This window comes from Poecile atricapillus, chromosome 19, assembly GCF_030490865.1.
Source record: "Poecile atricapillus isolate bPoeAtr1 chromosome 19, bPoeAtr1.hap1, whole genome shotgun sequence".
In the NCBI taxonomy this organism is placed as follows: domain Eukaryota; kingdom Metazoa; phylum Chordata; class Aves; order Passeriformes; family Paridae; genus Poecile; species Poecile atricapillus.
Window position 1 is genome coordinate 1,348,652 of NC_081267.1, and position 26,203 is coordinate 1,374,854.

Sequence of the window (26,203 nt, forward strand, 5' to 3'; positions counted from 1 at the left end):
CCCAGTTTCTCCCACTGTGGTTCCAGCTGTTCCCAGTATGGTCACAGACAATCCCAGTATGGTCACTGTCACTCCCAGTATATCCCAGCTGCCCTCAGCATGCTTGTGCTCATTCCCAATCATTCCCAGTTAACCCAGTAAGGTTCCAGTTACCCCAGTACAAACCAGTCCCTGCCAGTGCTGCCACTCCTGGGATCCCCCAGCCCTCTCTGTGTTCCCCCCTCCTGCATCTCCCCAGAGCAGCCCCAAGGGCTGGCAGTCCCCAGCCAGGGTCCCCAGCCAGCCCCAGGTTGGATCTGCAGCCCCCAGTTTTCCCAGTTTCCCTCTCCTTTTCCCCGGGCCGGGTTCCCCCCGTCCCCAGCGGGTGGGAGCAGCGGAGAGCCCCGCACTGCCCATCCCGACCTGTCCCGGCTCCATCCCCGCTCCTGCCGTGGGCTGTGAGGGGTTCGGGAACGGGGCACCGAGGGTGTCACTGCTCCTGGGGGAGGAGGAGGAGGGATGGAAGAGGAGGGATGAAGAAGGAGAGAGAGAAGGGATGGAAGTAGGAGAAGGAGGTGGGGTTAGGGAGGAAGAGGAGGAGGAAGGATGGAAGGGGAGGAGAGGGAGGAAGAGGAGGGACAAATGAGGATCATGGAAAGGAGAAGGAACCACGAGGTCAAGCACTCCCCGAATTCATAGCCCCTCACCCCCCCATCCCACAGGTGACCGAGGAGGGGGAGCTCAGCCCAGATATCCTGGGGTATCCCTGGGTTGGATTTTTTCAGGGGGGATATTTAAGAATTAAGGACTCTAAAGCTGAGCGGAAAATCCTACTTTGGGGGACATTGGGGGGTCCCAGCATCCCTAAGTGGGGAGATGGAAACAGGGGGAACTTTTCAGATTCCTGGCACTCCCAGCAGCCTGGGGAGGGCAGGGACTGAGTAGGTGGGGAACCCTCAGTACAAGCGTGACCCCCAGCAGCTGGGACAGGGGGGAACCCCTGAACACCAAAGGGGAGAGACCAGAGATGGGGAACTCCTGGGAGGCATTTTCAGGGCTGAATCTTGGTGTTTGGGAGGTTTTTATGGGCCAGTTCTCCGGGTGAAGCTGGTGACTTCTAGAGATGGACTTGGGTCGAGGGACCTTCAAACTGAAGATACTCTTCCCCTGTTTTACCCAAACCAGGATTTTGCATTCCCAAATCTTGGCCCGATGGAAAAAGAGGCTGCGAGGAAGAGGAAGATGCCCCAGGACACCCAGGCAGGTGAGGAGGAAGTCAGTGCCCCTTTCCCCCTCTCTCCTGCTCCATCTCCCAGCCCAGCCTGGCCCCCGGCTGCAGGACAACCCCGCTGCCGACGCCGTCCTGCCGGGGACGCACTGGGGGGATCTCCTTCCCCTTCCCTCTGGCACGGAGGCAAATCCCATCCTCTCCTTGTCCTTCCTCCCCCAGACAAGGAGCTGAGGATGGAGACCAGGGAGGACAAATCCCCATGGCAGAACCTCATGGAAGAGGCCATTTTGAGCAGTTCCACAGTGCAGGAATCCAACGGGGAGGAAAAGCTGCAGAGATCCCTCAGGAGGAGGGGCTCCAAACCCATCCCAGGGTGCTCTGAGGAGGAAAGACCCACCCTGTGCCGGGAAGGCAGCCGGAGATCCAGCCGGGGCTCTGGGCTGGTGGTCCATGAGCAGGTTCAGGATGGGGAGAAGCCCTACAAGTGTTTGGAGTGTGGGAAGAGCTTCAGCCAGAGGAAAACCCTGATCCGCCACCGGATGATCCACACTGGGGAATGGCCCTACGAGTGTGGAGAATGTGGGAAGGGCTTCAGCTGCAGCTCCCACCTCATCATCCACCAGCGCATCCACACTGGGGAGAGGCCCTACGAGTGTCCTGAGTGTGGGAAGAGGTTTCAGACCAGCTCCAATCTCCTCCAGCACCAGCGGATTCACACGGATGAGAGGCCTTTCCGCTGCCCTGACTGTGGGGAGGGCTTCAAGCAAAACTCTCACCTCATCACCCAGCAGCACAGCCACACTGGGGAGAGGCCCTACGAGTGTCCCCAGTGTGGGAAGAGCTTCAGAAACAGCTCTCATTTGACCATTCACCAGAGGACCCACACTGGGGAACGTCCCTATGAGTGTGAGGAATGTGGGATGACCTTCAGCCGGAGGTCCCAGCTGACCATCCACCAGATGATCCACACTGGGGAGAGGCCCTACGAGTGTCCCGAGTGTGGGAAGAGGTTTCCAACCAGCTCCAATCTCCTCAGGCACCAGCGCATTCACACGGATGAGAGGCCCTTCCGCTGCCCCGACTGCAGAAAGGGCTTCAAGCACAACTCCTACCTCATCAGGCACCGGCGCATCCACACTGGGGAGAGGCCCTATGAGTGTCCCCAGTGTGGGAAGAGCTTCACCCAGAGCTCTAGCTTGACCAAACACCAGCGGAGGCACCAGTAAGGGAAGCCCTGCGAGTGCCCCAAGGGCAGGAAGAGCTTTGTGCACTGCTCCAGCTCCATCCCCCATCAGAGGCCCCACATTGGACAGAGCCCTGATGATCCACGTTCCCAGTCATCTGCATTGGGAACACACTGAGCTGGTGGTCATTTTATTTTGTTCCGATTATCTTTTGATTCATCTTCATCCCTTTAAAACAGAGAAAATTGGGGTAAAAGTCTACAAAGTCATCAAAGGCCTCTAGAGCCTCACATTTTACTAGTGCTTCAAGGTAATCTGGTATTCAGGGAAATACTTAGGGGTTGTGGAGCTATTTGGTGGAGTTTTCTCCAGTTTTTGTCACTCAAAGCAATGAGAGTTTTATCTGTCACCTCAAAACCACTCAATGCCACTGAAAACTGCACAGTCCCACTCAAAACTATTGGATTCCACAACTCCTCTGGGTGTGATGCCTCAAGTTTTAGCTTTCATATCTTTCATGTTTTGCACTGTCTAGGTCTGTAGTTTTGAACTTCCTATTAAGTGTTGGTGAGCTCTCTTCACAGAGTAGGTAGACAAAACCATTCCTTTTCTAGCTTGATACCAAGGACAGCCGTTACAAGTTTCAGGCCCAAAAGCATAAACAAGGGTGGACTGAAGAGAGATAACAAGAAGGACAGGACTTTGTCAACTGAAGCTGTAACTGGACAATGAACCCAAATCTGCAGATGGACCTAAACTTCTAAAAATGTGAGAAATTGTGATGAGTTGTTTTGTTGTTTTTTTGGTTTGTTTTTTTTTTTACCATTTTTTGCTCTATTTTGGGTGTAGCCCTGGCCAGGTTCTTGTACTGCCCAAGGTGTATCCTTTAAGGCCTTTTAATAAACTTTATTCTTAACTCTGTCCAGCCTCTGTTCTAGGTCAGCCTTCTGAAGGCATCAGGTGGAATGGGGTTGGAAGGGGACTGGGTGAAGTGGGATGGAGATCAGGAGGTGTGAGATGGGCATTGGGTGGGGCAGGATGGGTGGGATGGAGTTTGGGAGGTGTGAAATGGGGGAAATTTGGCTTGGGAAGGGGGTCTTGATATCCATCAGGGATGGGATGGGGTTGGGACTGGGGAGGTGGGGTGGGGTCTGCAATGAGACAGCCAAAGTTTGGGGGTGATGAAGCAGGGGGAGCTCATTACTGAGTGAGTTTTGTGTGAGGTGCCCCTGCCCAGGGAGGCAAAGATTTAGTTTCAAATGAACATTGTTAAAGTGAGAGGTGTGGGCAAGAGGGAATTCCATCCCTCTGCCTCAGAGGTTGGGCCCTGCAAGCCCAGGGAGAAACTCCACCCTGGACCCCTCGTGGGGTGGCAGCCCAGGGATTTCTGATTGGGTTTGGGCCCCTGGGGTTTCTCCCTTGCTGTGTTCCCAGTGGTCCCTGATCTTGAACTCCACCCTGGTTCTCAAACCCCATCTCCCTGCCTCTGTTTGGGGCTGTCTCTGGATCTGAGTTTGTTCCTGAGCTGAATAAATGTTTTCCTGAGCAGAATCCCATCTCGTTGGTGTCCCATGCCTGTTCCTGGTAACTGTGGCCTCCCTGGACATGATCATGTGGCCCCAGAACGCAAGACCCCACAAAATCAAGACCCCCCCGAGACCTCAAAAAATCCCAAAATTCCCTAAAATTTGCCCAAATCCCCCCAAATTCCCTTAATTTTTCTAAAATAGCCTTTTTGTCCCCCTCCAGGACCAGGTGCCTTCGCTGGATCTCGAGGACACACCCAGGAATTTGGAGGGGGTCTCTCCTCCCCTGCCACCCTCAAAAACCCACAGCTTTTGGGAAAAAAAATTCCCCCAAATCCCTTGGATTCAAGGGGGAGTTCCCCATTTTTGACACATTTTTTGGGGGTTCCTCCCCAAATTTTTCAGGTTTTTTGCCTCTTTGCCATTTATTTAATGGTTTTAGAATTTTTCAAAATGAGCTTTTTTGTGGTGGTTCCCCCGATTTTTTTTAGCGGTCCCTCAATTTTTTTTCTGGGGGTTCGACCCCTCCCGCAATTTTACCTTCGTCCTCCTCCCACCAAATTGGGGTGAGGGTGTCTTTTTTTTCTGTTCTTTTTTACCTTTTTCCCTTTTTTTTTCTTTTTTCCTCTTTTTTATTTATGTGCACTTAATCTGGGGGAGCTGAGGGGCAGGAATTTTGGGGAGCGGTTGCCTGGGGGGCTGCTGGAAAATTTGGGAAGACCCCCTCTCTCCAAAGGAATGTGAAAAATCCTGAGAATTCTGGGATTTCCCCCCCTACACCCCTGCCCAAGGTGTGAAAAATGTGGAAAAAAAAATATACATTTTCAGCTTTTTTGTTTATTCTTGGGGAGGGAGTTGTGATTTTGGGGGGGTTTTGAAGAGGGGTTGGTATTTTTTTGAAAGGTTCTCCCAGTTTTTGGGGGGAATTTGGGAGGAATTTGGGGGTTTGGAGGGAAATTTGGGGTTTTGGGGGTAAACTTTGGGGGTCCTGGGAGGAATTTTGGGGTTTTAGGGCAGGAATTTTAGGATTTTTTTGTAACATTTGGGTGCTTGGGGGAAAAATTTGGGGTTTTGGGGACAACTCTGGGTTTTTTAGGGGGAGGATTCGGGGTTTTGGGGAAAAAAAACTGGGTTTGGGGGGGGGGAAATTTGGGGGTTTTGGGGGGGAATTTGGAGTCCAGAGGGGAATTCTGGGGAGAGGGGATTTGGTTGTTTAGAAGCACCCCCTGTATTTTTGGGGAGGAATTTGGGAGTCTTGGAGGGGGGGGAATTTTGGCGATTTGGGGTGTAATTTGAGGGTCTTGGGGGGGGATTTGGGATTTTGGGAGGATTTTGTGGTTTTGGGCGAAAATTTGTGGAGGGGGGAGAATTTTGGGGGTTTTGAGAAATTTGGGGGTTTTGGGGAAAAATTTGGGATTTTGGGGGGGAAATTTGGAGTTTTGGGGGGGGGATTTTGAGTCTTGGGAGGATTTGGGACTTTTGGGGGGATATGGGGGGTTTGGGGTTTTTAGGGGGATTTGGGAGAAATTTTGGGATTTTGGGGGAGAAATTTGGTGGTTTGGGGGGGAAATTCTGGGGTCCCAGGGGGGTTCTGATTTTGGGAAGGGGATTTGGGGAGGATTTTTTGGGTTTTGGGGGAATTTCCATTGATGGGGAGGAGCATTTTGGGGAGGCATCCTGAATTTGGGGGGGGGGGGGTGTCTCAGCGGGGATTCCCGATTTTAGGGCGGGGTTTGGGGTGAATTTGGGGGGATTTTCCAGCGATGGGGAGGCATCTTGGGGGTGGGATTTGGGGAGGGGTCTCATCAGAGCCCCATCCTGAGCTGGAAGCGGGGGGGATGTTGGGAGTGGAATCTGGGGAGGATCTGGGGGGAGATTTTCCAGCCATGGGGAAGGGTCCCGATCCTGGGGCAGTTCCTGAATTTGGGGAGCAGTCTGGAATTTGGGGGGGTCTCATTGGGGCAGCAGGAGGGGCTGGAAGCGGGGCACGATGTTGGCGAAGCCGCTCTCCAGGGGGGCCGTGGGCAGCTCCTCGGGGGGTGCCGGGGGTCGCGGCCGCAGGCGCTGCAGCAGCGAGGTCAGGAACAGGAACAGCTCTGCCCGCGCCAGCGCCTCCCCCAGGCACAGCCACTGCCCTGTGGGGAGGGGGCGTCAGCACCGCCCCACCCCAAAGGGTCGGGGGTCCCAAAAGGGGCTGGGGATCTCTAAAGGGTCGGGGGTCCCAAAAGGGGCTGGGGTCCCAAAAGGGGCTGGGAGTTTCAGGGATTGGGGATTCCAAAAGGGCCGAGGGGATTCCAAGGGGTCTGGGGACTCTGGGGGCTACGAGATCCCAAAAGGGTCTGGGGTCCCAAAAGGGTCTGGGCTACCCCAAAAAGGGTCTGGGGTGTCCCTAAAGGGTCTGGGAGCTTTGGGATTGGGGTCCAAAAATGGTCTGGGGGTTTCAGGGGTGGGGGTCCCAAATGGGTCTGGGGTCCCCACCCCGAGGAATTTTGGGATCCCAAAAGGATGTAGGGCCCCACCACAAAGGAATTTGGGGATTTTTGGGATTCCAGAAGGATTTAGGACCCCACCCCAAGGATTTATGGGATTTTTGGGTGCCCACTGGCCGAGAAGGGCACAAAGGCTTCGTTGCCCAGGAACTGACCCTGCTCATCCAGGAAGTTCCCAGGGTCAAATTTTGGGGATTTTTGAAGGATTTGGGGTTGTATAGGACCAAGCTGAGCAGGGGGTAAATGTCGGTGTCCTGTGGGGTCAAGTGTGGGGCCAGAAGGGTCATTTGGGGTCAGGTGTGGGGTCAGAGGAGTCCTTTAGAGTAATTTGGGGTTATTTGTGGTTATTTGGGGTCATTGGTGTCATTTGGGGTTACTAGGGTGTAAGAGAAAGTCCAAAGCTTCCCTCATCTGCCTCACAACCATTGCAAGAACAGAGACCGAGACCCTGAAGACCCTGAGGGAATTTGTGCAGGGGTTCTGGCCTGGTTGAGGTGGAAGCTTGCCAGGTGATGGTTTGCAGGTGTGCTTGTTGTGCTGTCAAGGTACACTGCCTTCATTCCTGCTGCTGAGCAGGGACTTGTAAGGAGCAGCCTGTTCTGTACCTTACACCTGCTTCCCAGAGCAAGGGGGCTCATCACAATAGCTGAGGAATTTCCCCACCTCTTGGCCAGCTGCCCCTTGCTTTGAAACAGACTGTAAAAATGACTTTTCCAAGTTACTTTCTTCAAGAGAGATCTCCCCATGGAAGAAGACACCAGCGACCCTGTCTCATCCGTTGGTAGCTATAACCCCCCTTTTTTTCTTTTTGCATTTTGCCTCTTTATCCCTCTCTCCATCTCTCTCTCTCTCTCATCTATCACATAACCCTTGTTGCTGGCACTAAAAAAAAGGTGCATTAGTGCTGTTGTGATTTAAACTGAAATCCCCTGGTGTCCTTTTTGCACTCTGAGATCAAATGAACCTCTCACAACTTCCACTTGTGTTAGGGGATTGTGACACTCGGGAGTGGGGTGACCCAAGGTGTGGCTTAGAGCAAATGCTCCACGGCACAAGGATATTGGTAGGCACATGGTGGAGACAAGGATGAGGAGGAGATCTCCAGTATGGGTTCCAAAGGCTTTTACTCGGCAAAAATATATACTCTGCTCAGTTTTGGGAGCTTGTCTTACAGCAGCTAGAGAAACTTGCTTTAAGCAAAAAGGTGAGGAAAGAACTAGAATGGACTCCTTTCAAAACCCAGTTGAAATTTTGCAAAAACAATTAGATGAAGAAAGGAATGAGATCCATCTGTTGCCAGTGGCCCGAAGAGAGGAATGGGTTAAAAATTCAAAGAATGCTTACTCACCAAAGAAACAGTGGAGAGGGAAACCCCTCTCATTAATCAAATTTACCCTCAAAAAGAACTAACTGATGAAAAATTGTGGGGAGCACTGCTGTCCTAGCTTGAAACCTTTAATAAAACAGAATATAATCATATCAATGATGAAGATCTTGATTCGCATACAACCACTAAAGAAATCCCGTACACTGCTGCTGAATTGGCTGAGCTGAAAAAGGAGCACGGGCGTCTCCCTCACGAGTCAGAGACAGAGCACATACTGCATCTCTCACCGGAGGAGATCAGATTTGACTGACAGAACAAGAAGCCAGTGGGTACTGGGGACATGGGGTCTTCTCAACAGCAGGAGACAGATGTAACCCGTGGTCCCTAACTCAGCACGCAGCTCATTGGGCAGCAGGGCTTAATCCATTGGAAAGGGGAGACCCTGTAGCTACAGTTGGTACTCCTGACCAACTACTGGAAGACATGCACAAAGCTGCCTGCTTGCAAATGATACATGACAGAAAATTAACTACTGGCTATGAATCACCAATTCAATTACCTGTGAAATGATGACCCCTTTAATTTGAGCCCTTCCAGAATCACATAAACCTACAGCAATTTTCCTTCAAAAAACCATAGCAGCTAGAACTCCTGTTGTTGGCACTAAAATAAAAGTGCACTATTGCTGTGATTTAAACTGAAATCCCTTTGTGTCCTTTTGCACTGGGAGATCAAACGAATCTCTCATGATTCCCGCCGGTGTTAGCGGACCATGACAGAGCCCTCAGCAATCCAGGCAGCAACACAGGCAGCAGGACACAGATGGCACTTCCTGGCTGGGACAGGGCTTGTGGCTTCAGCAGAACCACCAAAGGCCAAGGGGCTTCTGGCCATTTTCCCTGCACCACTGCATGCCTGGGCAGCTTGCAGAGCACAAGCCCCCTTTTCCCCCTCTTCCCCTGTGCCCCACACACCCTGGGCAGCAAAAGAAAGCTCCTGGGAGTCTGACTATTATAACATACCCTATATTATTTACATACTAAAGAAAAACAAAAAAGAAAAGAACAATCTTTGAAGGAAACAAAGTCCCTGCTGGCTGCTCATGTGGCCCCAGCAGACACAGCCTCCCAGATCAGCTCTCTGCAGAGCTCCAGCAGCGCAGCCAGCTGAGGCCCGACAGACGAGGCCGTGACCTCCATGCCCTGCGGAGCTGATCTCGCAGCCTCTGGAAGGTGGAGATCGGAGCGTGGTCTCCTGCCCTGAGAAGGCACAATGTCTGAAGTGCCAGGCTTCCAACCTCCAGGCTGCTGTCACATGCTGTGTCTTCAAGGGCTGGAAGAGAGACGGACAGAGCCACGGTCAGATCCCAGACCTGCGGGGGCCCACGGAGAGCCCCCTGCCAGGGCCATCCCAGCCGGCTCTTGCCATGGCCAGCAGGGAGCAGGGACCGAGGGGATCAGCCCGAAGCTGCGGCCACGAATGCCCCACGTGCCCCTGAAATCTCGGTGTGCTCTGCCCACGCCGCCCCTCATCCACACAGGGAGCAGAGCCCTCCACAGCCAGGCCAGGGCTTGCAGCTCCCCCCGACAGCCCCGCTGACAGCCCGCTGCCCTCACTCACCCTCACAAATGAGCAGCATCTCTTTCTTCTGCCCCCTCAGGTGCTCCCCGGCCATCCCTGGGAACACAGAGCCTGTCAGGGCCCCGGCGGCACAGCTCCCTGCCAGCGGCGCTGCCAGCCCTGTGGCCACACGGCCTCCCGCCCCGGCAGGGCTCAGCCCGGGCCCTTGCCACATCCTGACTCAGCCCAAGGGCACGGCTGCCAGAGGCCGGCAGCAGCCCCGAGGGCAGCCGGGGCTCCAGGGCGCCGGGCCCGGGTGCCGCTGCCGGGGCAGCAGCCGGGGCCGGGGCCGAGCTGCGGCGGGGCGGGGAGGGAGCCCGGGTTCGTGGCTCACCGATGAACCTGATGGCCGCCTCTCGCAGGGGCTCCTGTGGGCTCTGCAGGTACGGCAGGGCCCGGCGCAGCTGCTCGGCCGCTCGCTTCCTGTCCTGTGCCAGCTGGAGAGAGCGGCAGGAGGGAAGGGTTGGTGCGGGCTCTGCCCCTCGGCCGGGCACTGCCTGCGGCCAGCCCCGGCCTCCCGTGCCCGCCCAGCCCTGAGGCCCGGCCAGCAGCCGCTGGCGCCGGGCTCTGGAGGGGGCAGAGGGCCGGCTGCTGCCCGGGGAGCCGCGGTGCCGCCCTGCCCGACAGGCCAGCTGGGCCGGGGCTCCATGGGCACACGGCTCGGGGCCACAGGGGGCTGGAGTAGAGCCCGCGGGGCCCAGGGAAGGGAGCAGCGTGTGGGGCACAGGCTGGCGCCCCTGGGTGCGGCACTGGGCAGGGCACAGCTGCCAGCCACACACACTGAGCTTCTCCAGCCTGGGGCTGGGGCTTCCAGCCCGCCCTTACCAGGCCCTCGCCGAACCTCCAGCTCTGATCCACCCGCAGCATCTGCTGGAGATCCTTCCTCTTCAGGAATCGGGCGGAACAGAGCAGCGTTTCCCGGGAGGCCTGGAGAGCAGCAGAGACCCAGAGATGGCACCACAGCCCAGGGCGCAGGACCCATGTCCCTGGACCAAGAGCAGGAGGGAGCTGCAGCCTGCGAGGCAGCAGAGCAGGAGGCACTGAGCGCCCTGCCAGGGAGCCACAGCAGCTGCGGAGTCCTCACATCAACCACGTGCTGGTTCTCGTCATGGCAGTGCAAGGAGAGTGGGAGCAGACTCTGCTGCACGTGGGACTTCAGGGCCTTTTTTCCCTCCTTTGGCAATAAATCCATCATCTCTTGAAAGATGAACATGGAGCACAGCTGCACCTGGCTATCATCCTGTAGGAAAGGAAGAAATAAAGACGTCAGCATCAGCTGCTTCAGGCCCACCTGGGCACAGCCTGAAAATGCACAGGGCACAGTGCCTAGGCAGCAGCCAGCGGCCATGGCTGGAGACACAGAGCCTTACATTGTTGAAGAGCGGCAGGAGCGCCTCAGCCAGCTGCAGGCCGAGGGGGATGGTTATCGGGCCAGCGTTGTACAGGAACAAACGGCTGAGGAGAGCGATGCTCATCCCAAGCACATCGCTGTCATCTTCCCACAGGAGCTCCACGAGCCTTTCATGCAGGCTCCACATTCTTTTGGCCTGTGTGGAACACAAGTGTGTGAAATGCCACCCTGCTGCCACAGGGCCCAGAGGCCAAAGGCCTGTGCCAAAGCCCTGGGGCAGAAGGCAAGAGGCAGGAGGCAGGAGAGCTGGCAGCAGCTGCCTCAGTGGCCAAAGGCCAGCCAAGCGCAAGCCACTGCCTTCCCCAGCCCCACGCCGGCAGCCGCTGCCCCCTTCTCACCATGGAGGAATTCTTGCCGAGCACCACAAGGCCTCTGAGTGCCAAGCGACGCCTCTCCCTGCACTCGCTCTGCAGTTGGTTTGATGTGATCTCCAGGACGCTGTCACGGTATTCACTCGAGTCCAGGCACTCCAACATCTGAAGAGCACAGGCCGGTGATGGGGCAGCACCGCACAGGGCTGGGCCCAGGCAGCAGCACAGGGTGTGGGCACCGTCCCGGGCGGCTGCGGCACCGAGAGGGCAGAGAGCTGGGAGACAGCTCAGCGAGGCAGCGCTGGCCTTCAGGCTCACCTCCACAAGGAACGCCATGGCGGCCAAATCCCCGTGTGCCATGTCTTTGCTGAGCAGCCCGAGCAGGTAGAATGCAATCGCAGAACACAAAGGTAGGGACACGTGACGCATTGCTCTGACGGGAGGAAAAAGGAACCAAGACCCTGAGCCAGCGGGACAAACCTCTCCATGGACTGACTCACAGGAGGAGCTTGGCCCTTCTCCACCACCCTGCAAGGGGACCCAGGCCCTTTGGGAGGCAGCTGCTCTTGGGCACCCTCCTCTCCCAGGCTTTTGCAGTGTCCTTGGCCATCCCTTGGTGACAAGGCCCTCTGGCCCATGACCACGGGGACTGTGTGGGGCACCCCAGGCACAGGGCACAAACGCTGTTTGGGGGCAGCTCACCTGGCCAGCACAGCCACGGCACAGTGGTGCGTGCCAGCACAGAGCAGCGTGTCCCAGCCACACTCGTCTTCCACTGCCGCCACCACATCCTCATAGTGCAGTCGGCAGAGCAGGGCCTTCAGGGTCTGCACTGCAAACCTGTGTGCACAGCAAAGCCCAGGTGATGCTGGGAGCACGGGCTCCTGCCCTGGGGACATGGCAGGGACAGGAGGACGGGCATGGAGCACCTGTTGGGGCTGATGGCAAGGCCGTGTTGCTGCTGGCATCTCTTCCAGAAGGTATCGACCTCCTCTGGCATATCCAGTGTGCTGAAGAGCACTTGCAAGAGCAGATGCACCAAGAGGCGGGGGAAATACACTGCCACTGCATGTGGGACACAGGGCAGCTGCAGCATCTTCCACATCACCACAGTTGCCTGCGAAGGACAGAGCAGCCCGAGTCAGCGCTCAGTGCCCAGGTGTCCATGTGGCAGGGCCTGAGCGTGGGAGGGAGAGGCCAGTGGAGATGTAGGGACAGCAGCCAGCCTGGTGGCCCTGGAGCTGCTCCTAGGCCAGGTTTGAGCCCAGTGCCTGAGGCAGGGAGATGCCATGGGAGGAGGGAGGATGGAGACCTGAGGGAGAGGTGACCTTGGGGTGAGCAAAGGTCAGTTGCAGAAACTCACAGCCAGGGCAGGGACAGCCGTGTGGTCCCCATCGGAGGTGCACATGCTGTGCTCTGGCCAGTTGCCCAGCACATCCAGGAGTATCAGCATGGCCGGCTCTGCAGCCCTGCACGAGCACATGATGCTCTTCCACATGGTGGTAGCAGCTCTGTGGGGTCAGAGTTCTGTGTCAGGGGGGTCTGGGACACATCCCCGTGGCCTGGGCAGCAGCAGGGAGCTGAACTGGCTGCCAGCCCTGCCTCTGCCCCCTGCCCCTCAGTGGCAGCCCAGCCCTGTGGGGACTGGCCCCTGAGGGCAGCAGGCTCGGGGGCTGCTGTGCCAGGGCTGACAAAGGGAGGAGCCACAGGGCCCTGGAATCCTCTGTTTGTCAGACACCTGGGCCAGGCTGTGCAGGGTGATGCCCTGAGCCCTCTGGGCACGTGGGCCCTGTACCTGTCACACGATGGGGCCACACGCAGGAGAGCCATCACCACGTCAGCAGGCTGTGCCTCTGTCAGATCCAGAAGGGGCCTGCACAGATTGTACTCAGGAAACTCATTAGCCTCGAGCCACTGGTGGATGTACCTCACCATGCTGGGCACCTGGAGAAGGCACAGGGAAACTTGGAAAGCTGCCAGCGGGAGTAATGTGCCCAGCTTCCCAGAGAAGTGCTTCCCTTCCCACCACACTGCCACGGCCTCAAAGGCTCACAGTGAGCAGCTGGCGTGGCCAAGCAATTCCTGGGAGGATGGAAGCCAGGCCACAGGCTGCTTACTTGCTTTGGACTGGAAGGACCCTCCTCCACAAGCATGTCCAGCAGGGCAGCACAGGTCTTGGTTTTGAAGATGGGAGAGTATGCTCTGACCACAGTGCCCATGGCACTGGTCTCTTCCTCCCGAATTCTCTTCATGAATTTGCAAATCATCTGCAGCAGAAGGGCAAGAAATGAGGGACATTGCATGGAGTGCTCCAAGCGTGGTGCTGGGCTGAGCAGGGACAGCAGGCCCAGCCCAGCTGGGGATGGCTGCAGGTACCTGCGCTGTTGTGCGGAACAGGCCACGGCTGCGTCCCTGCTCTCGAGTGCGCTCCATGGCTGCTCCTGGCAAAGAGCGAGCGCAGCCAGAGCTGAGGGGCTGCGGGAGAGGCCGGAGAACACAGCCCAGCCCTGCACTCCCCAGGCAGGGACAGCCCCGGGATGCCCCAGGGCACAGAGTACAGCTCCAGGGTGTCTGCCCCAGCCCCACTTCTGTCCTGTCCATGGGCGTGTCCCCAGGGGATGGGATGGGATGGGATGGGATGGGATGGGATGGGATGGGATGGGATGGGATGGGGCGAGGCCAAGCTGGCTGCAGGCACCAGCCCTGTGGCCCAGGTCTGCCGCTCACCCTCCTGCGATGACTGGAATTGCTCCAGCTCTCCAGGCTGCTGTGCTGGGGCAGTCCCAGGGCCTTCTTTCTCCTCCTTCACCCCGGTCACCTTGGGGACACTCGGAGGTCTCTGCTCAACAGCACTGCCTGGATTCATGGCTACTTGCAGCAGAGGTGGCTCGGAAAAGGTTGGAGTTGGCAAGTCCTGCAGCCGTGCCTGGAAGGCACCTGCAGGAGTGAAGTCTTGGCAAGGCTGCAGGACAGCAAGTCCTGCACTCAGGTCTCAGGGGCTCGTGCCACAAGGACAGGAGACTCCTCGTCAAGGACCGCGGTGAGGAAATGCCACGGTCTGGCCGCGAGCACACCTGAGAAGTGTGGTGCTTCACCTCACCAGAAGTGAAGCCTCGGGAAGGCTGCAGGTCACCGAGTGCTGTGGTCTGGCCTCGAGGTGACCTGCAGGAGTAACGCCTCGGAAAGGCTGTGGGTCAGCAAGGAATGAGTGCGCCGTGTGGGGGCTCCTCACAGCACCACTCTGTCCCGTCCTGCCCTGTCACGTGCACCAAGCACTGTGGCGTGGCTGTGTCACTGCCAACACTAATGTCACCCCATGTCACAAAGGGCCCTTGGACACCCTGTCCCGTTCCATTCCACGGTTACCATGCTGCACCGTGTCACCAAGGGCCGTTGCACACGCTGCCCCCTGCCCTGGGGCCACACCCAGCCCAGCCAAAGTGGCCCAGCTTGGAAGCAATGCCTTGGCCCAAGTGTCTCAGACAGCCCAACAGGATCTTTAGGAACAGCTCAAACCATCAGCAAAGGCTGCCCTGCTCTGTGGGCTCAGGGCAGCAGAAGGAGCCCCTGGGCTGCCGATGCTAAATTTGCTGATTTCCAAAAAATTCTTCATTCACATACCCTTTTCCAAAGTAACTAATTCTTTCTGCATCCAGATTTTTGCATAGCTGAAGCATTATCTCACTGCCTCAGCACCAGCGTGCCTGGTGTCCAGCCTAGTGTCAAACTAGGACACTCCAATAAAATGGAACAAGCCAGTGTTGGTACCTCCAACACAAGAGTGGCAGTAGAAAACAGGGCTGTTGTTATCCCAAGCCAACCATTTGTGTGTATCCACTGGAGTCACAGAAGCACCTGAGCATTTCTGCAGCTCATTTAGGATACAACTGGGCGGCTCCAACCAAAGTAGCAGGGCTGCAGTTGATTTGTGCCCTGCTCTAGGAACATCTGAAGCCACGGATGGCTGCTGAGGAGATGGGGCTGTGATGCTCACGTGCAGCCAGGAGAGCAAGAGCAGCACCTTTGCAGGGTGTGGAAGGGCTACAGAGAAGTGGGAGAGTGACTCTTTGTCAGGAACTGTAGTGACAGGACAAGGGGAAATGGGTTCCAATGGAGAACAGGAGTGGATTTGATGTTAGGAAAATATTCTTTGGTGTGAGGGGGGTGAGGCCCTGGCCAGGCTGTGCAGAGAGGCATTAAAGGACAGGCTGAACAGGGCCCTGAGCAACCTGGTGAGGTGGGAGGTTGCTCAGGGCTGAACAAGAGGACCTTTAGGGTCACGCCCAAGCCAAACCATTCCAGGATTCCATCATTCCAGGCCCTAATGGAAGTGGTCCCAGGACTCCTGTAACATCACTGCCCCCAGAGTTGTGATGTCTCAGCCCGTGTTCCAGCAGCAGAAACGCAAGCAGGGCAGGATCCCCTCGCTTGGCTTTTGTCCCTTGAACAATCTGAGCACGGGGCAATGCAAAGCAGAGGAGGGCCAGAGCTTTTGGGGGCTCCAAGCCCTTAATATCAGCCCCTGCAGCTGCAAAAGCTGCTCCCCAGATGCTGGCTCCAGCAATTCCCAAGGCCATAAAGGCCTTCAGAGCCTGAATGTGGATTTTGCATCCCTGCAGCTTGATGCCAGCTCTCAGCCCAGGAGTCCCTGTGGCTGCAGCAGGAAGGGTGGCAGAAGGTTTCCTGCCTGCTTTGCATTGCTGCAGGGGCTGCTCCTGTCAGAGCCCCCTCTCTGCTGGTGACAGCTTTGCTCTTGGGGACAGCGCTCTGCAGCAGCCCAGGAACATGAGCGGTGCCCAGTGCTGGGAGCGCCGCCAGTGGTTCCCTCCTGTGCTCGGGGACCCAGCCCCAGGGTGGCTGTGCCAGCACCCCCAGGGACCTCCAGCCTCAGGAACCCAGGGCAAGGGGAAACCACAACTGTGCAAATGCTGCCTGTGCCCAAAGCAAATGCAAAGACAGACAGCCTGTGACAAACAAGGACAATTTATTTACACAACAGCACCACCACCACCAACAAACTACAGAATGTATTTACTTTATAAGAACCTTCATAGCAACAATCCATAAAATGTATTTACAAATTAAAGGACCTCTATAACAATTGCAATCTAAGAAATGTATTTACAGAAGAATCTAACTACAGCCTATAGAACATACATACTGAAGGGACTGTGTCCATCATCTCTGTTATTCCTGCAAGAGAAGGAGGCATCCTGGCCACTCCAGCCCAGCCCTGAGGGCTGTTCCTGTGCACGCTCTGGTGCTGTTTCTGCGCTGTCCAGAGCCGCTTCAGCAGCAGCGACTCAGCAGCGCTGCTCGAGGAGACATCACCACCCTCCCCATGGAGGCAGAAGCTGTGCAGACACAGAGCTCTGTGTCAGGGGAGCCTCGGTCTCAGCACCGTGGCCTGGGCAGGCGCGGGGGCCTGGGCTGGCCGCCAGCCCTGCCTCTGCCCTCTGCCCCTTATCACAGGCACCCAGTGGCCGTGGCCTGGCAGGGCCTCCTTGCCCTCCTTGTCCCCAGCCAGCCCAGCCTGGGCACCTCGGGGCTGCTGAGGCCCAGCCTCGAGGGCTTCTGCCGCAGGCGTGGCAGTCTCTCAGGGGAAGCAACAGAGCTGCGGGTGGCAGGAACAAGGCGACTGCCTGGGGGCTGCTTGTGGCCTCTGACACCCAATTCCTCAGGGCTTTGTCTTGGTTCTAGAAGACAGGTGTCTGCTAGGGAGAGCAGGAGCCTCCCTTGGGATGAAAGAATCTAGACCCCCTCTCTCCGAATTATTATAAATTTGAAATCAAGGGGCTTTCAGGCAGAGATCTGGGGATAGGAATAACAGTTCTTTACTAGTATAACCAGGCAAACAAACAAACAATAACTACAGCAATAACAAGAACACAGAACCAGGGACCCCGTGACAGCTTTCTCGGCTGAGATGGGATGGAGGAGAGGTTTTGTTTTCACAAACCCCCTCGGGCAGTCAGTCCCGGTGCTCCTGCAGGGCTCTGAGGAACACTCAGCTGGAACAGCAGGGATGAGCTGAGATCCTGGGCTGGTGGATGAGGTGTATCAGCAGCTCCGCGGCGGTGGCTGGCACTGCCACACGTCCCGGCAGGACAGGGGGTGCGAGGCCACCAACAAAGAGGGGAGAAGGAGAAGCAGCAGCTCCATCTGGGTGATGGCGAAATTCCCTTCTCTCCACCGCAGCAGCTCCGCGACCCAGCACACAAACGTCCTTCCCCGAAGCCGAGGAAAAGCCAGCTAAAAACTGTCCCCACCCTCCTTTTCTGTCCCCTTCCCCCCCCACCCTGGGCCCGGCCACTCTTTGTCCTTTGTGAGCACCCCTAAGTACCGGTAGTTAGGTTGTCCCAGCACATAATGGGTAAAAATTCCCTGGGCAGGCCAGAACACAAAATAAAACAAAAAAAAGAACACCTAACCCTCAACACTATCCACCCCGAATTTTTTCCCATACCAAAATGTTACATCAAATATTAAACCTTTAAATTATACACGAACACATACTACTTTAACTATATACATATGTACATACAGATACAGATACAAGCACAGTGTCATGGGTAGTTCACCCTAAAACCAGGTCCCCTTGGGGTATGCACCAGGTCTCTCCATCTTTTTGCATCACCCACCAAGTGCAACCCGGTCCCTGAGCAAAGACAACCCCACGGATTGGATTGTCTTTGCTGGAGGCAGAATTAACCCAAACAGTTTTTCCCAGCATACCTCTCATATGTACCACTGGAACCTTATCTCCATCTGTCGTTCTAAAGGGCTCAGATTGGGCAGGGCCTGCTCAGTTAGTGGAACCTCGGGTGTTCACCAACCATGTGGCTTTTGCTAAATTAATCTCCCAGTTCTTGAAGGTTCCCCCACCCAGTGCCTTCAAGCTGGTTTTAGGCAGGCCATTGCACCGTTCAACTTTTCCAGCATCGGGTGCATGGTAGGGGATATGGTACACTCACTCAATGCCATGTTCCCTAGCCCAGCTGTTTATAAGGCTGTTCTTGAAATGAGTCCCATTGTCTGACTCAATCCTCTCAGGGGTGCCGTGCCTCCAGAGGACCTGCTTTTCAAGTCCCAGGATGGTGTTCCAGGCAGTGGCATGAGGCACAGGGTAGGTTTCCAACCATCCAGTGGTGGCTTCTACCATCGTGAGCACGTAGCGCTTGCCTTGGCGGGTTTGGGGCAGTGTGATGTAGTCAATCTGCCAGGCCTCCCCATACTTGTATCTGGACCACCGCCCACCGTACCAGAGGGGCTTCAACTGCTTGGCCTGCTTGATCGTGGCACACGTCTCACAGTCATGGATAACCTGAGAAATACTGTCCATGGTTAGATCCACCCCTCGGTCTCGTGCCCACTTGTAGGTGGCATCTCTACCCTGATGACCTGAGGCATCATGGGCCCATCGAGCTAGGAACAACTCTCCCTTGTGTTGCCAATCTAAGTCTGTCTTTGACACCTCTATCTTTGCAGCCTGATCCACCTGCTCATTGTTTCGGTGCTCTTCATTAGCCCTACTCTTGGGGACATGGGCATCTACATGATGGACCCTCACAGACAGTTTCTCTACCCTGGTGGCGATGTCTTTCCACTCATCAGCAGCCCAGATTGGCTTTCCTCTGCGTTGCCAGTTGGCTCTTTTCCACCTTTCCAGCCATCCCCACAGTGCATTGGCTACTATCCATGAATCAGTGTAGAGGTAGAGTTTTGGCCACCTCTCTCTTTCAGCAATGTCCAGGGCCAGTTGAACAGCTTTGAGTTCAGCAAGTTGGCTTGATCCACCTTCTCCTTCAGTGGCCTCTGCGACCTGTCGTGTGGGGCTCCATACGGCTGCTTTCCACTTCCGGTTCATCCCTACGATGCGACAGGAACCATCAGTGAAAGGAGCATAGCGTGTTTCTTCTGCTGGCAGCTGGTTATACGGTGGAGCTTCTTCAGCTCGTGTCACTTGTTCCTGCTCCTCTTCATCAGTAAGACCAAAGTTTTCACCTTCAGGCCAGTTTGTAATTATCTCCAAAATCCCAGGGCGATTTGGGTTTCCAATACGGGCGCGCTGCGTGATGAGGGCGATCCACTTGCTCCATGTAGCATCGGTGGCATGGTGGGTAGAGGGAACCTTTCCTTTAAACATCCACCCCAGCACTGGCAGTCGGGGTGCCGGGAGGAGTTGTGCTTCTGTGCCAATCACTTCTGAGGCGGCTTGGACTCCTTCATAGGCAGCTAAGATTTCCTTCTCTGTGGGAGTGTAGTTGGCTTCGGACCCTCTGTAGCTTCGGCTCCAGAATCCCAGTGGTCGGCCTCGAGTCTCCCCAGGCACTTTCTGCCAAAGGCTCCAGGACAAACCATTGTTCCCAGCTGCAGAGTAGAGCACGTTCTTCACGTCTGGTCCTGTCCTGACTGGGCCAAGAGCTACTGCATGAGCGATCTCCTGCTTGATCTGAGCAAAGGCTTGTTGTTGTTCTGGGCCCCACTGGAAAGTGTTCTTTTTGCAGGTAACCAGGTAAAGAGGGCTCACAATGTGGTTGTACTCAGGAATGTGCATTCTCCAAAAACCTATGGCACCTAGGAAAGCTTGCATTTCCTTCTTGTTGGCTGGTGGAGACATTGCAGTGATCTTGTTGATGACATCAGTAGGAATCTGACGCCGTCCATCTTGCCACTTTACCCCCAGGAACTGAATCTCACGAGCTGGTCCCTTAACTTTGCTCTTCTTGATGGCAAAAGCGGCTTTCAGGAGAACCTGGATGATTTTCTCTCCTTTCTCAAAGACCTCTTCAGCCGTCTTTCCCCAAACAATGATGTCATCAATGTACTGCAGATGTTCTGGAGCCTCACCCTTTTCCAGGGCAGCCTGGATCAGTCCATGGCAGATGGTGGGGCTGTGCTTCCACCCCTGGGGCAGTCGGTTCCAGGTGTACTGCACTCCCCTCCACGTGAAGGCAAACTGAGGCCTGCATTCTGCTGCCAGGGGAATGGAGAAAAATGCATTGGCAATGTTAATAGTGGCGTACCACTTCGCTGCTTTGGACTCCAGCTCGTACTGGAGCTCCAGCATGTCCGGCACGGCAGCGCTCAGAGGTGGAGTCACTTCATTCAATGCACGATAGTTCACAGTCAATCTCCATTCTCTGTCAGACTTGCACACAGGCCAGATGGGGCTGTTGAAGGGTGAGTGGGTTTTGCTGACCACCCCTTGGCTCTCCAGTTCTCGGATCATCTTGTGGATGGGGATCACAGCATCTCGAGTTGTTCTATATTGTCGGCGGTGCACTGTCAAGGTGGCAATTGGTACTCGCTGTTCTTTCACTTTTAGGAGTCCTGCTGCAGATGGGTTCTCTGATAGTCCAGGCAAGGTGTTCAATTGCTTGATGCCCTCTGTCTCTACAGCTGCTATCTCAAATGCCCACCTGTCATGGGGTTACTTTACCTTTACGAAAGTTAAAGTTGCTGGAGACTGCCTGGAGTCTTTTCTCCTGACCAATTATCGGTCATTGCTGAGAATTGACAGCAGTTTTAGCCATTGAAAAGTGGAATCAACTTGTGAACCCCACCTTACAGTGTACAACCAGAAGTCTGTTGTTCTCTTTGTTTCTTGGCTGTGAAAGGTAGCAGAGCTCCGGCTGGCCTCCAGTTCCCTGCCCAGGCCATGCGACCGGGCGGGGGCCGGGCTGGGCCTGCCGTTCTCCCGGCCGGGAGATGGGGCCTGCGGGGGCTTGCCCCGAGCCAAGCCGGGCCAGGCCGGTTCCTGGCTTGGCTGCAGGTTTTGCTGTGATGGAATTTACCAGAAACTGCCGAGTAAAGAAAGAGAGGGGCTCTAGGCCTGCAGCAAGCAGAGACGGTGACCACACTCTTCAGAACAGCTATGAGGAACTTTCCATCGCAGACAGCTCCAGCTCCTGTTCAGCAGAGATCACTGAACCATCTACAAAAGCTTGAACAGGATTTTTAACTCTTTCTTACCCAGATGAGACTTGCGGATTAATCTTTTTATCCAGAGAGAGAAAAGGAGAGTGATCAACATGAAAAGAGACTTTATAAACTATTAGTGGCAAGAAAGAAAAGAGACTTCAAGAAAGGTAGAGAATTAAGAAGATGCTTTAATTAAGCTGAAATATCTTTCTGTTAAAACTATGGGGATGGACAATGAAGTCCTGAAAAAAACTCCTTTAATTCATGACGGAGTATGGGGAGGAATAGAGTGTTCAAAGTGTAAATTTGAGTAAAAAGTAGACTAATTGTGGTATAGTGAAGTGCTGGGAGATTTGAAGCCTTGAGAGGCAATGAGAAAACTGTTTTCTAGTGAAGCTCACAGAAACAGATGAAGAATACTTTTTACCTTTGACTAACTTATCCTTAAAAATACTATCCCTAAACATCATGACCCATAACACATTTCAGAGTGATGTGGAATGGGAGGAGTGAACTTTGATAACAGCAGCTCTGGGTAGCTGATATCAAGGAAACAGAAAACTATAACAAAAATAGTTTTCTTGTGAGAAACTCCATAAATTAACAGAAAGGAACTTCTGTTTCTTTACAGAAACTGATGAAAAGACTGTAGAAAGAATTGAGATTGTTTAAACCATCAAAATTCTAAAGTTTTTGTCTCTGTTACCATGTGAACAAAAGAATGATGGGCAGTGAGAAATGAAAAGGTTTTTCTAAAAGTTTATTCTGGTGTTCTTATTGTTGTAGTTTGTCAATAAACTTTCTTTATTCCTTTTAAGTTTTATGCCTGGTTTGCTCTTATTTTAATCCATATCTCACAGAAAGAAATAAATAATTCTTTTTTTCCCCTTTTTGTTAATTACTGGTTCAAAACCACGACACCCCCTTAAGGCAAGTAGTGGGTACCACAGGAGAAGCTGTGTGGGTGAAGATCCCCTTTTCTACTGGTGACCTGAATAACTGGCAGGAAGAAGTTCATAATTATAGAGAAAACCCTAGCAAAGTGGCAAAAAGATTGGAGTTAATAGTCAAGAACCGAGACCCAGACTGAGGTGATTTCATGATGACAGCGCTAAGGAAAACAGATAAAGAGTTGGTGATGAAGATGGTCAGAGCACATGTGCAGGGAGAAATTGCTAGTGGAGCCTTACAAGGTACAGTGGACCAGTTGTTTCCTATTGTAAACCCTTTGTTGGGCCCGAATGATGCAAACAATTATGCAATGTTAACTAGATACTGGGAACTGTGGGGGCCGAGGAAGCAGCCAATACTGTAGCCACTCTCCCCTGGAGGAAGAGCCCATAGGAGGCTTTCACTTACCACTCTCCCCCAGAGGCTAAAGGCCTCAATGGGGAGCTTTTATTTTTACAGCCACATGTTAAGTGGTTCCCAACATGTCTTTCCCCCTGTATGCATATTATTTTTACCCTGTTGGCCCTTCTCCCTTGTTCCGCCCCTGAATCCTCTGACCATTGTCCCTGTTGCTCCACCCCACCCCCTGCTTTTCCTATATAATCCCTGCTCTCACTGAGCCCAGGCCAGTTGTTGTCTCTGGGACCCTTCTGGAGAGAAGAATAAAGACCTCCTTGGAACCCCACACGGTGCCTCCCGTCTCTTTTCTTTGGCAGCACCCGAGGAACAGCGGCCATTCCAAAAGCCCTTTGAAGGGCTCGCAGCTGAATCACGGGGGCAAGGCAAGCGTGCCTGTGCGCCCAGGGGAAGTGCCACAGGAGACGCTTCCCTGGGAAGGTCGCGGCACCCTGACCACCTCCGTTCACTGCGACAAGTGGTGCCCCAACAGGGAGCTCTGCCAGCGGTTCCCTGGTTCCCTGGATCCCGGGAGAAGTGTCTCCTGCAGCACCAGCTGCAGAAAGCAAGTCACTCTCGGGTCTGTCACTTCCCTGAGGAAACCCCCTCGCGTTTTAGCAAGGGCTATCCAAGGGGACACCGGGACCCTCTTAGGACCATCTGGGGAGCGAGGAGAAGATCTCCCCAAGGACCAGTCGGTGGGTGACACTGTGCCCAGCAGTTTTTGTTTACCCAGTGGAGGTGGAAAAAGCTGCAAAAATTGGGATTTGGCCTTTCTGGGAGGGTTTTAGAGCCAGTTTTATTCCCATGGGGAACAAAATCCTTCCTGGTTTTAACCAATCCCTTTGGAATGCTGCACATGGCTCACCTGGGTTGGGAAAAAATGGGAAAAAAATCTGGGAAAATCATAGATTTCCCACTTAACAGCTCAATCCCTTTGGAATGCTGCACATGGCTCACCTGGGCTGGGAAAACCTAGAAAAATCCTGGAACACACACCTGAGGGAGGTGTTTGTTAATCCTGGCTCATCCCAGGAACTTCCATTCCTCAATCCGGAAGGGATGGGTTAGGGAATCCCCCAGTCTAGGAGTGCCTATGACACCGCCTAAAAAAATATTTCCTTGCTTTTCCAATTCCAGGAATGAAATTCCTGGATTATTTTCCATCAGAAAATGGGGTTAATTAAAGTGCAGCTTTTTCCACCAGCATTTCAGTCCTCGTCATTCCGGCAGTTCCACTAATCCCTATCCCAGGTGTGATTCAGAGGGTTGGGATTTCCTGGTCCTGAGCAACAACATCTGCAGTGGCACAGGAAACTCACAGCTCATGGGAACAAACTTTCTGTGTGACTTCAGAGGCCACGACAACCCTGAGTGGTTTCCCTCCTGTCCCCGAGCCGTGCCTGGCCCCAGGGGCTGATGGCATTTGTGCTCCCTCAGGTTCATCTCCCCACAGCAGCACCATGGGGGTGCTGACGCCTGCTCTGGGCAGTGCAAACAGGGGCTCCTGAGCCAGTGCTGCCGTGTCTGTGCCTGCAAGGATGCAGCACCTCTCTGAGCTGGGGGAGAGGCCAGGGCTGCACAGGGGGGATGTTGTTGGCAGCTCCATGAGGACGCTCTGGGACGCTGCCCTGGGGTGTCCAGAGCAGTGGGGATGGATCAGCCCCTGCTCTGCTGCTCCTTCCCATCTCCCCCAGGGACCTTGCAGAGCCCCAGCCATGCTGTTTGCCCCCAGCCTGCCCACGGCCACCCTGGGGCTGCTCACGGGGGTTTTCTGTGCTGAGCTTTGGCCTGGGCGTGTTCTTGAGAGAGCCTGGGCAAGGAGCCTGGAGCCCCCAGGCCCTGCCCTGAGGCGTCAGCGCTGCCCCAGCAGTGCCCATGGCCTGTCCCTGCTGCAGCCCCGGCACTGCCACCCCCAGGGCTGTGCCCGGCCCCGAGAGCACTCAGGCCCTGCAGCAACACCAGGGCCAGGAGGGCAGCGGGGCAGTGGCACGGGAGCAGCACTGGCAACACCAAGTGCTGCTGCTCCTGGGCACAGCTGCTGTGCCAGCACTGATCTGCCCCCAGCTCTGCACACAGACACTGCTGCTGCAGCTCCAGAGAAGGGAACACAAGGGGGATCTCTGGAGAAAACTTTTCTGGGAGATCCTTTAGTTCCTTTAAAGCCACCAAGAGCACAGCTCCTCACTGACACAGTCTGTGGCCAAAGGGAAGATGGAGAGAAACAAAATGAGAAATGGCTCAAAACGATGACATTTCTTTGCAGACACTATGAGAAAACCAAAACAATGGGAAAAAAACAATCAAACCAACAAGAAGTATCCAAGATTAGTTTTATTAAAAGTCATTTACAAGTGATTAAAAATCACTTTATTACAAGTGATTTGCAGAAATTGGTAAGCAGTTTCTGAAACCATCCAGTGATCGTTCTCCACACTGCAGCCTTGAGCTCCTGGTTCCTCAGGCTGTAGATGAGGGGGTTCAGGGCTGGAGGCACCACTGAGTACAGAACAGATAGGGCCAGGTCCAGGGATGGGGAGGAGATGGAGGGGGGCTTCAGGTAGGCAAATGTGCCAGTGCTGAGGAACAGGGAGACCACAGCCAGGTGAGGGAGGCAGGTGGAAAAGGCTTTGTGCCGTCCCTGCTCAGAGGGGATCCTCAGCACAGCCCTGAAGATCTGCACATAAGAGAAAACAATGAACACAAAACAACCAAGTACCAAACAGGCACTGACTGCAATGAGCCCAAGTTCCCTGAGGTAGGAATTTGAGCAGGAGAGCTTGAGGATCTGTGGGATTTCACAGAAGAACTGGTCCAGGGTGTTGCCATGGCACAGGGGCAGGGAAAATGTATTGGCTGTGTGCAGCAGGGCATTGAGAAAGGCACTGGCCCAAGCAGCTGCTGCCATGTGGGCACAAGCTCTGCTGCCCAGGAGGGTCTCATAGTGCAGGGGTTTGCAGATGGACACGTAGCGGTCATAGCACATGATGGTCAGGAGATAAAACTCTGCTGAGGCAAAAAAGGCAAAAAAAAATAGTTGGACTGCACATTCTGCATAGGAGATGTGCCTGGTGTCCCAGAGGGAATTGTGCATGGCTTTGGGCACAGTGGTGCAGATGGAGCCCAGGTCGCTGAGGGCCAGGTTGAGCAGGAAGAAGAACATGGGGCTGTGCAGGTGGTGGCTGCAGGCTACGGCGCTGATGATGAGGCCGTTGCCCAGGAGGGCAGCCAGGGAGATGCCCAGGAAGAGGCAGAAGTGCAGGAGCTGCAGCTGCCGCGTGTCTGCCAATGCCAGCAGGAGGAAGTGGCTGATGGAGCTGCTGTTGGACATTTGCTATGGCTGCACATGGAGACCTGTTCATGAAGAAAGAGCAGTGACAAATCAGGAGAGACTGGGACTCACGCATCTTTGTTCCTGCTCTGGAAAAGTCTTCACCCAGGTCCCTGCCTGAGCTCCAGCTGTGCTGTCTGAGTGTGCCAGGAGCAGCCAGGCCTGTGCCTGGGGGCTCTCCAGGAGCCATCGTTGCCCTGCTGCCCTGGGTTTGTGGCCATGTGGCAGAGGGACAAGGCTGGAAATTCAGGATGTGTCAAGGGAATCACTCCTAATGTGTCTTATTACTGGACTTTTAGATTTGGGTTCTTTTTCCCTTTGAACTGAAGATTGATGAGAGGGAGGCGGTTTTTTCTCTCGTTAGGTCTCAGTTGTTTATTTTTTCTTATCAGTATTACAAGGTACAAGGAGCTATGTGCGCTATGATAGAAAAGGGGTAAAATGGCTAACAAAGATCTTCTTCAAGGTCTTTTATATGTCTATTTACCCAATTAACAGATGCCAACCAAGCTATTTTTTTTAG

At 54.6% G+C, this 26,203-nt stretch overlaps 1 protein-coding gene across 1 annotated transcript; it reads right to left on the reverse strand.

Moving 5' to 3' along the window:
* Positions 1-24,714: 24,714 nt before the first annotated feature.
* On the reverse strand, positions 24,715-25,680 carry LOC131586319 (olfactory receptor 14J1-like). Its single transcript, XM_058853147.1, has one exon. The coding sequence runs from the start codon at positions 25,678-25,680 to the stop codon at positions 24,715-24,717; it is 966 nt and encodes a 321-aa protein (XP_058709130.1).
* Between the last annotated feature and the right edge of the window lie 523 nt (positions 25,681-26,203).

Bases quoted from the DNA above. Each gene is read 5' to 3' on its own strand.
- LOC131586319 (XM_058853147.1), bottom strand. From the start codon at position 25,680: ATGTCCAACAGCAGCTCCATCAGCCACTTCCTCCTGCTGGCATTGGCA.